This window comes from Anopheles coluzzii, chromosome 3 (genome assembly GCF_943734685.1).
Source record: "Anopheles coluzzii chromosome 3, AcolN3, whole genome shotgun sequence".
Classification (NCBI taxonomy): domain Eukaryota; kingdom Metazoa; phylum Arthropoda; class Insecta; order Diptera; family Culicidae; genus Anopheles; species Anopheles coluzzii.
Window position 1 is genome coordinate 30,369,976 of NC_064671.1, and position 18,463 is coordinate 30,388,438.

The window sequence follows — 18,463 nt, forward strand, 5'->3', positions numbered from 1 at the left end:
CCCCATTCAAGAAAGCTTCTTGCGTGGACCACGCTTTCCACTTTCAACCATTCCCGTTGTTTTTCTTCATCTCTTATCAATTTCAGCCAATTCCGTACCGCTAGCACAAAAAGCGCTTAAAGATTCGCAGCAAAAGAAAACAAAACAAACCAGCAAACCGCCATAAATCGACGAGATAATTTAAGGCTGCTCTAAACAACTCGACCGATCTTTCTCCTCTTATCCCTTCAGCCCTCTGTGTGTGTGTGTGTGTGGGCACCTGACCCGCTGCGGAACCAATCTTTCATCCCAAACCCCTAAGCAGAAGGAGGTAAAATATTTTCTGGGTTTTTTGCTCTCCTTCTCTCTTTTCAAAGTGTGGTTGGGATTGTTTCGTTGTTTTTTTTTATAAAAAATATTGCAATTTTTGGTTTAGTCAGACCTTTGCGCATGGAGCACTTCGCAGCATTTCCCTGTCTGCCTTCCACTTTCTGTTTCGAACCGCGTACAGTGGCGTGCAAATAATTTGTCGCAAAAGCTTCGCAAAACCCTCGGCTCCCAGCATCAACTCTTCTCTTTTTGTGTTTTTGTTGCTTTTCTCGCCTCTTGTCTTGTTTTTCACAATCCGCTCGCAGAAGATATGGAAAAGCTAAAACCACCCACCCACTCCCGGCGCTGATCGTGCCCCTTTTTTCTCCTCGCACAAAACGTGCCGGTGCCGTTGCCGTCGCTACGTTATCGCAGTTGTTTATTGACTGGAAAGCAACAAAAACAGACATTATTTCTGTCTTATCTTGAGCAAAGCACGGGATACCACGGGTGTGGGGGAAAGTAATCGAAAACGACGACGTGGGACGGGACGGGTGTTCGCGAAACCTTTGGACCTTTCTCCCCTACCCATTTGTGTGAACGGCCGGACCAGATGGGGCAGAAATAAAAGCTGCCCGCGTGGATGGTGGCAGCGCAATAGAAAATGTACAATACACACACAAACACACACAAAAGCCAAACAAACATGCACACTCATTAAGCAACCTTTAAGAACCAGTTTTGGTTCGAAATCTGATGGGAGAAAGCTCGACAGGAAACAGCACCGAGGCCAATGGAGAGGCCAAATGCTTCCCCAACGCGACGCAAAAGCAAAAACCAAAAAGAAAAAAGAAAAACCATTCCCATTTTATTGGTTTCGCCGGTGGCCGTGCTTTTCCTCTGTTGATAAATAAAACACTTTCAGCATCATAATAATGTGGCCACCGTCCCGGCGGAGGAAGCTTTATGAATGTGAGGTCCAACGATGGGGCGGATGAGGAAGCTAGAGTGAGCAAATGGAGGAGGTGAAGGAATAAAGGCATCATTCCGACCATTTCCCCTTGAGCTGCGTGTCTCAGTGCGGCACGGGCAGAGCAGAGGGTGGAAAAGCTTTTCGCCCGAGCACCCGTCAGCACACCGAGAAGCACTCACGCCCGTTATTCCCAATCAAGATGAATCGATCGAAACCGAACAGATTGGTTTCGTTGTCCGATCGTTATCCGGACAGCCCGCATGATGGATGATTATGATGCGAGGAGGAAGGACGACGATCGTGAAGGAGCGGAATGGTTGCCGACCGAAGGGGGATGAGGGTAAAGATTGAAATGAAATTAGAAATACCGTTCCAGGCTTCTGCCATTCGTCCGGGTCCGTCAGCTTTCCATTTTCTTAGTCGGAATCGAATTCGACTTGTCAAGAGCGAAGTGCATTAGAAATTCATGAGGGGATTCATGAGGGCTCTCGGGGCGAACCACATGAAGCTTGCGCTGTCCGCTGTCGTACAATTTTGTGTGTTGCGTTGTTGTGTCTTCAATAGCGGGGTTTTTTTTATGTGACTCTGTCAGTATGGTGAGCTTTCTATTCATTATTAGAATCTTTAAAAGAATTTCTTGAGCGGCACTTAGAGCGACAGTCACTCTTCGCTGGAAGAAAACCCCAAATTAAAAGCATTTACATTTCCATCTGTCCTGTTTCATGTGTTTCTCTCATCTGACCAACAAAAAAAGGGTACAATCTGCCATCGAGACAACCTCTCGAGACCATTGCGGCAGTTTGTTGAATTTTGAACAGTTTCCCGAAGGGCCAGAGGACACCTTCCCGGAACAATAACGGCGCCGGAAAGCCATGCTTCCGTGGAAACGCAATAGAATAAACACTTTTGCAAACCCGATTTGCATCCGACCTTACTTGTTTGCTGGGTGTAAAATTGTCACTTGCGATGAATGCTTGAAAGAACAATTAATAAAGGCAATGGTAGTAACAGCCATCCACTACCTTACTCCAATCGGAATCGGTGCTGTCGTCCGGAACTTACTTTCTGGAAATCCCTTCGCCCTTCTTAATAATTCTGTAAAACGATACCAAAAAGTTGATGCGCAAACAGCAGCACCATTCGAAGTGCTCCTTACCTCCACGTCGACGGCGCTGAACACCTTCATGGAGGGTTTTTCCTGCGGCGTGTAGCGGTAGAACTCGCGCTTGCCCTTGTACCACTTGATCGAGTAGAGCCGCTCCTTGTCCTCCAGCTCGTAGTCGCAGAACAGGTGGGCCGAGTCGCCCTTTCGCACGGCCGTCGGTACCGTGACGCGTACATTTCGCAAACCCACCGATACTTCTGTAACGAGTCGGAAGCAGTGGTGGGGAAAGTTATTTAGTCTTGGTTGAAAAGGTTGAACTTTAATGAGGGATGGGGTGTTTTCTTGGAATCGATTTAAAGCGGATTAAGTAGAGGTGGTTGTTAAAGTAGGGTTGTTTTTTTTTTATGTTATCGATACAAAGGTGAATTTAATTTCACTAATATCCAATTACACAGGTATTACAGTTTTAATCGCTCATTGTTTTACCACAATTATTTGGAAGGGTGAATTTATTTGCAAACGAAAATACATGTCTTTGGCATAAACAATATGAGGAAACAATTATATTTAACCTACTCTGATGATGGTTTTATTGAGATGATCATGAAGAAAATTGAAATTCTATCCTATTAATTGCATGGTTTTGATACACTTAGTCATTAAATTGATAAATAGTCAAACTATTTCACCTTTTCGGATGAATGTGTCTGTATTTTTCATAACTCCTTCTTTGTAGTGATATTACTAATACTGATGCTTTTCTCAGTGATGTTAATGTTTTACTGTAAGCGATGTTAATTTTCTCAGCGACAAGAAGGAAAATGTTTGCATATTCCAATTAATAGCAAATGGAACGCTTATATCTGTAAAAAACACATTTTTTTTCCATGAGGACCAAAAAAATATACTACAGAAATAATCTTTTTTCGACCGATCCTGTGTACCCATGATGATGGTATTGTTCCTACAGTTGCGGTGCATTGTGTTCCTATGGTGATAGTGCTCCCGATCGTATAGCTGAGCTGAATAAAACGAACCGTGTCGAAGCTTGTTTGATATGAATTGTGAGAATTACGTACATAATAACGAAGTTTTTAGCAATTCAATTGTAACCGGAATTGTATGACTATGATTGATCAGTCAATTGTGATTGAATAGCTATATTTGAGGCATTCTGTTTGGTAAAATATTGGCAGGAATTTATTTCCGTAGCTTATTTTCGTGAACCCGTATGTAATAAGTCAGGGAACATATTCTGCTGGTATGAACAGAATTGCAGAGCACTGTAACCTCTCTTTGTTTTTTTTTTTTTTACATTTTCCCTCTTTGACAGCCTTATGATTTTTTAATTTATCATTTATGTTCTATGAAAAATGGAAAAACATATTATAAAATATTGTCTACCAAAATATTTATTTTTATTTAAGAATATATACATCGAATCCTATTTGATACCACTAACAACCTCTACTCTAACGTGTGTTATCGTCAAAGCATGGCAAATTAACAGTTCACAAACAGCATACAATCACTCTACGATAAAAAAAACCCACACACACCACACACTACATACAACTTGTGCTTGTGTGGTTCATAACTCATTTAACAACTTCCCGCTGGTGCCGCTTGTCTCGTTAAAATCCTTTGCCTAGTCATCCAGACTCCTGCCAGGCGACTCAAAGTGAGAGTTTTTTTTTTTAAAGGTTGCACCCGTGGGACTAGCGAGAAGCGAGTGGTTCAAGTGATCCGTTTCCCGCCACTTTCCAGCCTGTCGAATTACCTTCCCACAGCACCGCAAAGCTTTCCATATCATCGTCCTGCCGGTAGTCCCTGTTGCACTTCCCACCGGCGCAGTGCAGTGCAGTTTGGTGGGAAAGTGCATTAAGCTGAATAGCGCTCACTGCGAAAGAAGGGCGCTCACTGTTCGATATTCTTTTGCAACGAATATTTCCATTCTGCTCGTGGTATGGAGTGGAGCGGGTGGCTTTTGTGGTTTAAATTCCACACTGTGGGAGTTAGCTCGAGTGGCAGTGCCACCGTGTTAAGGCGTGGTGCATCGAAGGCATCATCCGTACCTTTCAAGACTTCAAGAGCGTTCGGATCGTTAGTGTGTGTGTGTGTGTTCAACGAAGAAAACGGACCAGTGGGTCTCTGAAGACCGGTGGATAAAAAGATGAAATGTAAGATTAATTGCAGCACGGCACGGCCAAGGCCATCCACCTCGAGACAGTAACCGCACAGCGCCACAGCGTCGTCCCCGAAGGAAGGGAAACTTTTCCTTTTTTGTAAAATGTTTCCTCGGAGCCCTTGTGTGTATGTATGTGTGTGTGTATGTGTCAGTGGACAATTTCTTCCCTTCGCCTCACACAAGTAGTGGCGGCAGTGGAATTTAAAGAAGATAAATTGATTACAAAGTTTCAGCTCACTTTCCAGTGAACTTCGGACGAGGTCTTGGGCCCGATGTCACTCCCTGCCCGGACCACGCTCGGCAGTCCATTCTTTAATAGTGTCGTTTAATGGGGAAGCTGAAGCTATGAAGCCGCTGTACTCCCAAGCCGCTGCAAGTTGTTTCATTGAGTTACACCAAAAACGGGCACGGAATGGAAAGTGGTACGTTTTTCTTTCGCAGTTCGCGCGACGGATCTAAAAGAAAAGCGACATTGCTGGAGCAGTGGCAGGAATTAGGATAATCGTGTTACTTGCGCTAGTGTTTCATAATTTCATCAGCGATACAATAACAGTTTACAGAAGCGAGGCGGCAGCGGAAGGTGGCCTCCCAGTGGCAGCTGGGTAATGAGTTTTAAAGTGGAAAAGGCTGTGCACGCATCGCGCTGGATCGGTTTTTTTTCTCTCGATCAGCTCTTTCTTTGTCCAGAAAACGAACATGAGGGACGGTTTCATATCCTTTGTCCTATCACTTTTCAACGGCGAGCTTTTGATTCATTACCCATCTGGGCATATTTTTGTGCTTTTGTGTTGCGCGCATTCCTTTATGTTCTCATTTTTCCTTTTTTGTAAAGGCAACTCTACTCTCTATCCATCTATTTGAGCGTCCATCCCAGTCCAATAGGATTTTTTTGCTGCCAGAGCCAGCAGCCAGCAAGCCGAGCGACATTTTTGGAAGCGCTGCCTTTCAACTGCAGCTTCCGAAGCTGTTGACACATATCATGCCTTTTGGGGGGGAGGTGGACTGAGCCATCATGGTGCTGTTTGCTCGCGCTGCTGCACGAACCGTACGACAGCTGGTGCGCACACAAATCCTGCCCCAAAACTTAAAAGGTCTTCCTCGCACCGTAGGCAAGCAAACATATGCACCACACACGCGGTTCGTGGAAACCTTTTTCGCGATGCTGCTGCAGCGAACAGTTTCCTCTGCCTTTGTAGAATGGTTGATTAGTTCATCCATCTTCCCTCCTCCCCTCGCACGAACGATGGCCACGTTGCGGTGGACACAGGGCGCCATTTTAATACCCCGACGGGCAGAATGCAAATGCAACGCTCGCGCAAGTGATTTTGAGCGGTTTCGGATGCAACGTAAAATTTGGAATGTGACTGCCAGCTGCTCGTTACACTGCACGCGCACGTATTCTTCCTATTTCTTTACATGCCCTCACGCCATCGTCTCCCGTGTTTGGGAGAGACAGAGATGAAGGATGGATTTTGCGTTGTGCACACATTGCGGCGCGTGAAATTACTGTGCAGCGCTGGTACGAATATTAATTTCATGTAACTACAAGCGTGTCATGTTGCCTACATTTAGGCGCCGGTTTTTTTTGGAGCCGCCCCGTTCCTGGGAAGCTGTAACAAACGCAAAACAATACTGCTGCTGCTCCTTTCTTCTGCCCAGGCTTTTGCAAGTTCACCTGTACCTGTACAACCTTTTCCCCTAGCAGCGAGCGTTCACCTTTACGATATGAAAAATGAGATTTCACCATTATTCGCCATCCGGCGGAAATGAATCGAGCTGGAGATTGGTTTGAGCAATTCTGTGTTGAATAAAATATTACCACCTCCCGTTGCCACCAAGGTTCACGTGGCGAGGGGCAGGATGGTTGGAGTGAAAATTGGAAAACAATTTTCACCATCCATATTCGCCCAGGAGACCAGGAGACGAAGCGCGTTCGTTCGAATATTACACAGACCCGCTCGTGTGACTCCGCATTGTGGTAGGTTTTGGTGAAGCTTTAAGAAGGTTTGCAAGGAAAAGATGGTGCTTGAATACACAGAAAATGGCATTAACACGTTGTATTGAAATATGATAAAATTAAAAACTTGTTAAGGCTTCTTGCTTCTCATCTTTCGGAGAGATGTTTTTGTTTGTGTTTTAAAGAAGCAATTACCGTTCCTATGAACAATAGCAATTGAAGTATTATTCGTAGAAATAAAAACAAAGAAAACTCACACATACACACATACACACAGGAAATATCAATTGATAAAAGAATCTGCGTTATTATACAAAAATAAGGCGCTCTACATTTCAATTATGAAATGTTACTGCTATACCTACAACACCGTTCCTTTACGCCTAAAAGTATGCTATTTGATGTGTGAAAGTGTATGTGGTGCTGTTTTACCTCGAATTACGCGACACTTGAGTTACGTGAATTTTTATTTTTGACAATTCATATGTCACATCAGCACAGTTTTCTTCATCAATTGTCAAATGAAAAATAATTTGTAATTCTTCCCAAAGTTGAAATCACTACAAAGACAGAAGTAACTGAATTTTCGAATCGCATAAAATAATTTATTACTTTTTCAATCTAAATTCTAAATCTAAATGAACTAAATTCAATCAAAAATTATTATTACTAAAGTATATTTTAGCTGTAAAACGTGATATTCGATTTGCGCGAAAATCTGAGTTACACGAATGTCTCCGGAACGCATTACTCGCGTAACTCGGGGAAAGACTGTAGTTGTAAAGATATTCTTAACGCCAGAAGGTATGCAGTTGGACAATTTCAAGTAGTTTGCAGCAGTTGTGCGTATTGAAAATAATGCTTTTTTAGTGAAAAAATCAACTAAAAATAATAATAAAAAAACAAGAGCAATAAATATCTATTTCAAGCGAACCGTTTTCCCCAGCCTTTTGGTAATCTTTGCTTATACCCGCGAATTGAAACGAAAAGATTATCAAATGTTTATCAATTTATTTTCCGCGACTGGTAAAATTTATTCTATGAAGCTAATTTTTCATCTCCCTTTTCATTATTACAGAACGCCCCAGCACGCATTGCAATGTTGTACATTTTTCGTTTGCGAATCATTCCACTCCCCCTCTCTCTCTCTCTGCTTACCCGTAGCCGTTTGCAGAAGCTAGGGAGCAATGTAACGCACTCCCAACCACTCCATTCCTAGCAACCGCGCACCGTACCATCGCCTCTGCCTTTTGATCAAAAAATATGCTGGGCCACATCAGTTGCGTGGCTGTTTCTGTTCAGCACTTCTCGGCCCGGCACATGGTTAAAGAAGAAAAAAGGGAAACGTGGAAACTGCTTCCCGCCCCATTTCTCCCACCCGATTTTCACGTTGGAGCTCATTTTCAACATTTCCCGGGCAACAACAAATTTGACGGAAAAAAGGATAAAACGTTCCCGCGCTGACAACCACGAGGGAAGTTCCATTGTGTGCGTGTGTGTGTGTGTGTGTGTTTTGTGTCGACTTTTTCCTATTTTCATACAAACCATTTTCCTCCCTCTCCACCCTCCCTCTCTTCCAGTCAACTCAACACACTCACGGTGCTTTAAAAAAGAAAATATGGAAATGGAGGAGCAGCACATTCTTTGTGTCTGCTGACGGATGTTTGTGTCGTTCTGTTGACCTAGAGGCAATACGGCAGCAACGGGTGGTGCGTGAAAGCCGCTGCGCAGGGAGGGGTTGCCTCCCCGTTTTTACGCCTTCGTTAACCGTCTTCGACAGACAGCGGCAAATCAACCGAGGCGGAAAAAAACGCCGCGGAGATGCACGGTGATGAAGAATGTGTTGTTCCGTTTTACACCGGGGGTGAAGTGGTTGCGAAACGGAACAACTCGTTATTCACCCTGCCACTTATGCGGTTCACCTGAAAAGCGAACATTCTTCACACACCAAGCAACCGTGTATAGCCGGGTACAGGGCGAGGGCCCGCGTTTCACAGGATTATCATTAACAACTTGTCTTCGGTTCGCGTGTTCGTCGTCTTCTCTGCGACGCGTCTGCGGTTCCAGCTTTTGCATGGAAACGGGTGCTCTAAAAACGATCACAACCACTCACACACACACATGCCTCGTGCCAGGGCAGTGTTGCTACAGCTCGCTAAGCCGTGTAAGACACGTGGCAGCGTGATAAGCAGTTTCAATATCAGCGCGTTGCGATCGAAACGGCATCGTGAGCAAACGGCGCCTGGAGTAGACGAGTAGATGGGGCTGGGAGTGGCTTTTTCAATTCAATCAACACCGATGGGGTACATGACGCTTTCGCCAAGTGTGATGAGCACCTCGTCCGGCTAGTTCATCATCTTCCAAGAAAAAGAGGGAGGTAAATAGAAGAACGCTCGGTACAATGCGTTTTTCTTTTTCATTCAATATTTTAACGATGCGTGAAGATGCGATAAGGACCTACGTTCAGCACTTGAAGCATCTGGGAGTCCAGAATTTGTGTGAAGAATGTGTCACTGCCGTCCTCCGAAGCGTTGGGCGTGTACACCCAAGAGGGAAATGCTTAGTGCAACTACTCTTTTTTCTTCCATGTGAGTACATTTTGTGCCACCCATCTGTTCTTCTATCAACACGCACAAAAAGCTCTGCACTTTCTATTACTGAAGTCCCTCCTCTGGTAGAAACGATCGATTCGCTGTACAAAGTTACCCTCAAAATTTATCAAAGTCTCCAGTTTTTTCGCCCATTTTTGCCAAATGTGGATGGGCCCAAAGTTCGATGCATCTCGGGGAAATAATCCTCTTAAAAAGTACTCCACCCCTTCGGGTTCGTTAAACACTATCGAACGTCACGTGCAGTGCATTGAATGCCTTTGCCCGTTTGCTCGTCGTACACCAAAAAAAGCCACTGTCTTGCTCTGACTGGGGTGTGTCTGTGTGTGTCTTTGTGTATCGTTGGGGACACTTTTGCACTCCCAGCATTGCTTTTCACTGATCAGCTCCGGCTCACACATACACTTCATACTGCAAATTCATACACCATTTGGCTTGGAACGAAGGAAAACGTTCGTCCCAGGAACCTCAAACGCTGTGAAGTGAACTGCCGTCCGCTTCGAGGCAAAAGTTAATAAATTCAATTTAAATTCATAGAGCTCGTAAAGTTGTAAAAATCACTTTTGGGGTGAGTTTTGGGTGAGGAAGAGAATAAAATATGAAAAAAAACGTAACTCGTTGCACTTGCACTGTGGTTCATAATTTACTCGACTGCCCCCTGCGAGGTCGAGTACGTTTTGGGCTGAAGGCACTGGGTGTACGGTGAAAGTGAAAGATTTTGGGAAGGTTTCAGTGATGATGGAAAGAAATCAGTGACTTTCGATGGGGTTGCAATCTATTTTCAATATTTGCTTGAAGGATTTTACTTCCTTTTCTTGATTTATTTTGTAGAATTGACAGCAAGTTGTACTTTTTGGCAGTTTTTAGAATGTTAATCAAAAGAGGAAGCGTTGAAATTTCCCAAATTCTGAATTGCAATCCAAAAAAGATCTTAAAGTTTTCTTTTACTTTTAGTACATTTATAAGTTAAAATTTGTTTTACAGAATCTCCCTAAGGTTTTGGTTGGTTTCCAAACTTTTTTGAAGCCTTTGCACGATATATTTAACGAAACCCAGAGATTTTATGTTCAATTGTAATGATGTTCAATTTCAATACCAATAAAATGCCAAAAAGATACCAATGTTAACTGGAAAAATATATGGAAAACGTAAAGTAAATCGTTAGACGAATCCAAACAAATACGAGAAAAAATCAACAATTCGTTGGAAATTCTACAAAAAAATTGAATACTGAAAACCAATATGATTGAAAGTTTAAAAATGTAGCATTTTTCTGAAATTGGGACGTCCAATGAGCGATCAAAAGAGGATAAATAGTTGAATGTGGTTGTTTTGAAGAAGCCCTTCTCTCAGATGCATTAATCTGAACAAAAGGCATCAAAGAATAAAGGTTATTTTTTATGTTGTGACATCAAGCGGGAAGCTGCATGACAAGAAGTATTCCGTGAAAGGTCTTCGGGTAATCACTTCTTACGATTTCTCACATCAAGCAGGACTAATAAGCACAACAAAGACGTCTGAGCGCTAAAAATAACCAAAATTCCCACCAAAATCATCTGGAATAAAAGGAATTACCCTTCTTCATCGTAATCATCCACACAAAAGCCCAAAGCACTGAAGCAAGTAAGCAGAATTCCTTCCAATGTGAAAAAGCTTCCTATTAGAACGAGAGCCCTCCCGGGGTGTCACATTTTAATAAAACCAATCGGAGTGATAAATTCCCATTATGAGGTAGCGGTAACGTAACGATCGCTAACTGAATTTCACCACCAAAGCGGGAAGCTGCCAACGCGTTAAAGACACATGAAAGCGGCAAACGCTTTTGCTACCTTTTCCCATACCTTTGGTCGCTCTTTTCGGGGAACGTGAAAAAGCACAACCCGAGCACCAATTCGGAAGAATTTTCCCACTTGAAAATCGAATTCCGCACCGCACCTTTGCACACCAAGCATGGGCAGCGCCTAAGGAACACAATTTAACACGGCTCGGACACTATTTTGCCAACCGACCGGTGAGTGGAACAAAGGAAACATTGATGAAAAGGGCCGTCGCTTTTTTCTGGTGAGCTTGATAAAGGCACACACACGACGAAAGGACTCTCCAGAAGTCATCGACAGGAAACCCGAAAGAGCCGGGACTCCTTTAGTGGGCAGGCTAGAACTTGCGTGCCGAAAAAAAGCAGCAGAGCAGTAGAAGGGGCACGTAAAAAAGAACGACTTCAGACCAAGGCATCACATTTTTCCATCATCTCGCTCGCTCGAGAACAACGGAAGCAAACACATCGAGCCGTACCCGGGGACGACACCGAAACGAGATCGTACGGACGTCGACGTGTACGACTAGGAGTGCTCCATAACGAGCTAGGACCGAACCAAAAAACACAAAAAAAAACTGGAAAAGGAAACCCAAAACCAGCAACCAGGCGCTAGTTGCCGGTGACCACCGGAAGCCATGGCTTCCGGGAAACCGTTCACCGACTGGCGGTCAGAATCAACAAGGAGATAATTGATTGTGTGGCCAAGGCCTGGACAGGACCTGGAGACACACACACACACCCAGCACCCAGTACTCACCTCCGGATCTGCCCAGATGAAAGCCCTCCTTTTTTTCCTGCGCTCCAACATCTCTCGCTCTCTTGAAGTATGACTCTCGGTGTGTGTGGCTGTGTCTACAGTGAAGGCTTCAGAAACGTTCAAAAAGCCGTTGTTTTCTGGGGAGGGGCCTTGGGTTGAAAGTTTTCCCCCGTCTGGTGCCGTCCGGTCTGGCTTCCGCAGGGCAGGCGAGAGAACGTCCTTGTATGCGAGGTGGAAATTAATCACCCTCGGTGGAACTTTTACGAGTGCGGAAAATTGTTTCCGCGACAGAGTTAACCCATTTGTGTGGCAGCTTTTTTCTTCTTCTCTTTTTTGTTGGTGCAAATTGTGACCCTCTCACAGTCTCGACCAATCGCTTACGGGCACGGTCGAAGGGTCAATTTGGGGTGCTTTTAGATAAGCAGGGGGTTGTCCGTTTTCTCCTCCCCGAAGGGCAATGGTGGTGACTGAGCAGTTGGCGGATGGGGCGAAAGGTCGGTGGGCTTGAAAGCTTAAACTTTCGTTACATTCCCAACAGCGCTCAGGGGACTGGTTGAGTGAAAGTTGTTGAAAAGAATTCCTCAATGAGTCCCAGCAGGCCTTGGGTTTGGTTATCTCTGTAGGCTCCAGCAACAATTCCCTCCTATCATTTTAAACTCTCGATCGATTAGGGAGGTAGATTTTGCACAACAGAAAAACGAAAAATATTCGCTCACTCAATGGAAAGCTCTGATGCTATTCCCGTGCAATCCCATTACGATTCGAGATGAGCCAAAGTAGTGACACCATTTTGTCACTCTCGTTACACATCACACGCAAACAGTTGTGTGCACTAAATGGAACAGTTTTACGCACTGATAGTAAGGGCCCAACATTAAACTTACTCCAAGCGCAGCGTGTTAATAAAACGACCAAAGTTTTCCAATCGATTGATGAGCTTCTTCCAGCGCTGTGCGCGAATAACAAATTGAGCCATAAAGCCAACCTTTCAAATCAGCACAACCAGCAGCAGCGGCAGCAGCAGCAATCTCGAGCCTCATGAACGTGAAGCACGGAAGCTTTAAACTTTAAACCCACCTCCCTGCTTTTGCGACCGATTTACGATGCATCATAAAATTCATCGACTCGTTTATGTTGCCTCCGTTTAAATGGTCGTCCGCTTTGGGGTCGTTTCCCAAAAACGGTGCGCTGCCTACCGCTTGGGCTTGGGAGTATCATTCGCCTTTCGGAAGCAATACGCGCTTCGCACTTTGAGGTGCTGAGGATTTGCCACCCAAAGCATCACACTTTGCAGGCGGCATGAAATGAAGAACTTTGGCACTGAAAAGTGCGTCCCGATAATTCGACGCGATCACTTGTCACGCGATCGTGACATCTTGATACGACTTTCGCCGCAATGATTTCAACCCCGGGGATGCAAAAACTTACCATCATCATTCCGAAAACAGATGCCTAGCATTACGCCAACAAACCGGAATCTAATTTAAAAGTTTAATCCTTTGCCTTAGCGCAGGGCACCCACCCCGGTGACAAAGTTTTCGCAACGACTCCTGCTGCTGCAAAGCACCGCCAACAAACCTCGTTCGTTTTTGCGCTGCACAAAGCCGCCCATGGCGCGCACGTATGTCAAACGATGCTTTATGTGTACGGTGTGTTTTTGCCCGGGTTCGGTTTGCATAAGCCGTATTTATAGCACGGAACAGTCCCAGCCCGCCCCTGCTTACGCTCGCTTAAGTCTAATCTTTTAGCCGGTGGCAAAAAAAAAAAACGCTTCGCTCCTTCGCAGCAAGCGTAACCGTGTGTTGCGTAATTTGTTTGCATTTGCGCTTGAAAGCTTGTACCGACGGGTGTGCCATTCTGCTACTATCGCCACCACTGCTACCACCACCTTCCACTACCTTTGCTTTTGGAAATTGTTCCTCATTGCTTGGCAAAAATCACCACCAACACGCAGCGCCTGGATTAGTGGAAATTGTAATCTTAGTTTCGGGTGAATATGAGCGGATCTCACTCACCAGCCCCACCGGTACCGGATGTGGGCGTGTGTGTGTGTGTATGGGTTGAAGTGCACCGAGCATAAATCCTATCGCCCCTGTGGTGCTGTGTGTGTGTGCATGTTTTCTAGCCTAATCCGTGCTTTTCCTCGCAGCGAAACCACGACCACGAATTTTACCTCCCAAACCCTTCTGCTCTGTCCTGGAGCTCGAGTTTCTGTTTTAAATTGCACCACGGATTAGGCCGAAATGAAACGAATTATGCTGCAACAAATCGTGCACATATGCAGTGACGTTTTTTGTGTAGGACGAAGCTGGGGCAATACCTGCTTTTTGGCAACAATTAATGTACGGATAAAAGTTTTCCCATTTTGGGAGGCAATGGTGAAAGAATCAAGCAGGATTATGTGCAATATTTAAGAATACTTTCAAAAACGACAATACAAATAGTTACAATTACTAGACGGAATTCAAAATTACCAAAAATGTGAGGAAAATCCTGTGGAAAATGAAGCGATTTCTAGAAGAGATTTATTTATTGCCCAAACCTATATCTACTATTTAATCTCTACGACATAAAAGTACCCCTACAATAATGATGGTTACCTAGTTCTACTAGTTCAACTGGGGCACATTTTTCCAATTTTATCCCTTTTCTAGATTGTATCGTTCCCATTATCGGTTTTACTCTTTTTTTGCTTGCTACATTCCTTCATCCTTTTGCTAGACACCGTCGTCTAGCATCGGTGTGTGCGTGTGTGTGTTTGTGTGTTTTCAACTAGATATAAACACATATTTTACTCTCTTTAATAAGAAATCAGGCCCATTCAACTGACCTTTTCCTTTGCTTTCCCACGCTTCTTTCTGCCTTTCCGTTACCCAGAAAAGTGTTGGAGCAGGAACAAAAAATGTAATTCCACTGGACGATTATGTCCAGCAATTCCAATGCCGACTCACAATAACCACCCACTCCTCTCCCCCTTTCCACGTAATCGGACTGGGATTTGCACACGGTGCCGGGCCGGTTCGAAAGCCTGTCACGTTATGATGGCAAATTTAGGATTTTTTCGGGGTTTATTTAACCCGCTCGTTGGTATGCGTGTAAGGGATTTGTGTTGCTGCGGTGTGTCGGAAGGGGGCGGGAGATAAAAGGTTCAACACCACACAGTGCTGGCCCAACGGTACGCGAGCTAAATTGAAAACGAATCCCCAACCCACAAGGCAAAAAAAGGGCAAAACCAATCTTCCACCGGACAGTACACCTGTCCCGGGGAGAAAGGTTGAGCGTATTTTTTTTTTATTTGTTTGCTGCTACACCACCGTTTGGTCACCGATCGGGGAAGAGAAATTCGTTCGGCGAAAAGGGTGGATTATTAGGGTTCTTGGTGGACGGTTCGTTGTTTGCCAGTATAAGCGCGGTGAGGGCATCGCGGGCTGCCAAACAAAAACACTATCGATCCGTGACAGTGCCTGAGCCAACTGGGCAATTCTCCAGTGGCACTGTCCGAAATGGCCACATTTGAGGAGCGGGAAATGGTTTGGGTAAGCCACAGCCGCGGAGACAGTCGGCTTGAGGTTGTCTGCCCTCCGTCGTTGTGGTTTTTGACCTTCAAGCATGCGAAAGCATGTACGATGGTGGTTCTGTTGTTCAGATCAGGTTTTGCATTTTATGTTGAGAGTACAATGTCTATTGATTTCTGGGTTTTTAGTGTCGTATTTGATTGGGATCATTTTTCAATTATGTTGTAATGCAATCATTATAAAGCTTTTTTTGCTCGTCTTTATAACAGGGAAGGATGTTTTTTCGTAATGTGTGTTTCTTAATTTTAGAGCCACAAATTGTTTGATTTAGCTGTATTAGTTCTTAAATTGCTCTTTTGTCTTAGTGTAATTTGTAAATCAGGAATTAGACTCAAAAATGGTATGTTTACATTTTATTTGGGTTTGGTCGAGCTCCTGCCCCAAGCTTAAACTATTTGCAGTACTTTAAGAGGCAAAAAAGGCATGCAGGTGAATGAATTTGAATATTCTACCACTGGGGCCCTTCACGATTCTAGTCTGTTTTTTGTACGGAGTTTGACAGTTGGAGCCTGAAATCATGTAAACACTCCATACAAAACCACACATAAAACTAGCCTGCAATTTTCAGTCTAGATTATTCTAGCCTCAAAGCTAGAATTAGATTCGAGTACCTGCTCGAAAAATGACAAAACAAGGTGGTGTTTACATTCATCCCAAAGTGCATTATAGTAGTCCAGGTCTCATAGCATGTTTTTTATAACCAAATTTTAATATCACTGAAATTTCAGCCTACGAACTTTAAACGGAAAGGGCCCCACTATTAAATACCATGCCATTCATTAGCGTTTCTGCATTTTATTCCAAAAAATGGTATTTGATACAAAAAATTTAATTTGCTCTATGTGGTGTATATAAAACATAGCTTCTCTAAAAGTTTAAAGTTTGTTGGATAATTGCTTTAAATTGAAAAATTCATCAAAATTCATTTCGTCATCGTCACACTATTCAGCTCACATTGCAAAGTGCTTCGGTAAACTCGTGTATGAATGATACTTGAAATTTCAGCTTACATGCTATACATAACTCATTATTCGAATGATTTTGTTACGTGAATTGCATACTTTTGGGCGGCAACCGTGAAATCGAACCAAGCACCCTTAATGTGTAGTACGGCAAGCATTTTCTACCCCATTACTCGTGAAATTTTAGCTTATTAGTGGAAAAATACCAACAATTAGTGACAACGCTAAATGCAACAGAGAATAATGAAATTCCACATGATTCTACTGCCGTTGATTGACACGCTTTTAAGCAAAACAACAGGCGCAGTACTATTCTCTATCGCAACATTTTGTTCAAACGGCAGCAAATAGAATTGAGCTTTCGAAAAAGTAACAATCAAAAGCATTCATGCATCACCAAAACGCATCGCGAGCTATGTTAGTTCGTTTTACAGCACAAACAACTTCATTACGTTTGATGCGTAAAGTTCCTGCCGCATTCCAGCCGCGGCAGAGAAACGCATTTCGGGTGCCCAACGGGGCAACCAGGATAGATAAACGAACCCTATCAGCTCGTCAGCAAACGGAGCAAACCCAATCATTAGTACAAACACGCGCTAACACACACACACGGGCATTTGTTTTTGGATGACGCCTAATCACCGGTTCGGTTGTCGGTTGTATCATGGATATTCGTTTGCACGGTAATTTCGTTTGCCCTCTCTCGTTCTTTCTGGGAATGCGAAGGGACCGAGGGAACATGCAAAATGAGAACTGGGCGGTGGATACAAACGGGCACAACATAATTAAACTAATGCACAGAAAATTAAGCGATGTATTACGACGATCCTGTTGGGTGAGCGGGTTGGAGGGACAGAAAAAATTACCCCCAAATGCCCCCGTTGGCGATAGCGAGCGTGTGATGTGGCCGTGAGGAGCGTTTGGGCTTGGGAATGCACATGCATCACTCGTGCTTTTGGCAAGGGGGAAAACGTTTTTAAGCTCACGTAGCAGCGGCGGCAACAACGGCAGCAGCTCATCAAACACAGATGCTCTCATTATGCAAAGCAGTAACAGTTACAGCCGGCGTAGAGTGGGCGTAGGGGCATGTTTTAGATGTAGCAGCTCGCTCTCAAATGGGAAAGGAACACCAATGGGTTGCGGGTCCATTAAGTGCAGTTGCGCCCGCAAACCGAATGCAAGCGAGGCATTTTTGTGTAGCGTTTTTGCCCGATTGTTTTTAAAGCTTCTGGAGAACCTCAGGGGCTTCCATTTGCCTTTCACTGTTCGGCAAAATCAATGATGATATCGCTTTTTTATGCTTCTTTCGCAAAAAACACTCGCCATTTGCTGTGCCATGCTGACTAGCATCATAAATTAGGAAAGGACAATTGTGATTTTTGTGCAGTCTCTAGCAGAGCCATTGAGTGATAAAAATTAAGCATATTTTTGTGAGCACCCTGTAGCGCACTCACTACGCCACAAGCTCAGTGTGTGTTTCATCGCGTCTGTCGTTGAAGCGTTACATGACAGATTGATAATTAGTCAGTGATTGTATGTATGTTTTTGAGCTTTTTTCACTTTTAATTGCCTCATACTAACATGCATTGCTTTTGTCGTGTAACATGAGGCACCGTTTTGTAGCATCAAATAAGTGTTCTGCCTGCTGGGAGTGATCCCAAGCCCCCCTTCCGTTCGTACAATTTGTCATTAAAAATCGTGTAATGTTATGTCATTGCATATTTCAACACAAACAAGAAAGAAAGAGAAAAGGCACACTCAGCATGCGATAGTGCTTCGGTGCATGTGTGCCTGTGAGACGCTAGTTGCAAGCTTTGTTCGAGTGAGAAAGCGAACACGAAGCAAATCAATTTGATGCAGCAAGCTGCTACGAAAGCGAACCAATTGAATAAAGTTATCCAATTTCTCATGCTGCCTCGTGTTGCTTTCTCTGCTGCTGTCCCTCAAGCGCATACCTGTAACAAAGCAAGTGTGTCTGTGTGTGTGGCTGTTGTTTGACCGTCCGACAGCACTTCGTCACTTCGTGCAGCACGAACTGGGAAGCCCAGTTAAGACTTCAATTTTGTGGAAAAATCAATTTTCGCACCGCGCTGAAAAAGTGGAGTGGCACAGTGGCACGCAGATCATCGACAGTGGCGAGCTGGTGTGTGGTGGTGTGTTTTCCTCCCGTTTTATTTTATTATTGCTGTTTGCTGTGCAGTTTTCAAACGGGCCAAGACTACCGCCAGACGCG

General features: G+C 44.2%; 1 protein-coding gene across 4 annotated transcripts in view; it reads right to left on the reverse strand.

Moving 5' to 3' along the window:
• Nucleotides 1-18,463, reverse strand: part of LOC120958429 (uncharacterized) — a 47,083-nt gene that overhangs the window by 11,003 nt on the left and 17,617 nt on the right. For all 4 annotated transcript variants that reach the window (XM_049608718.1, XM_040381248.2, XM_040381249.2 and 1 more), the window contains exon 3: nt 2,418-2,623. In XM_049608718.1, the coding sequence (XP_049464675.1) occupies nt 2,418-2,623 (206 nt within the window). The remainder of the gene's footprint in view (nt 1-2,417; nt 2,624-18,463) is intronic.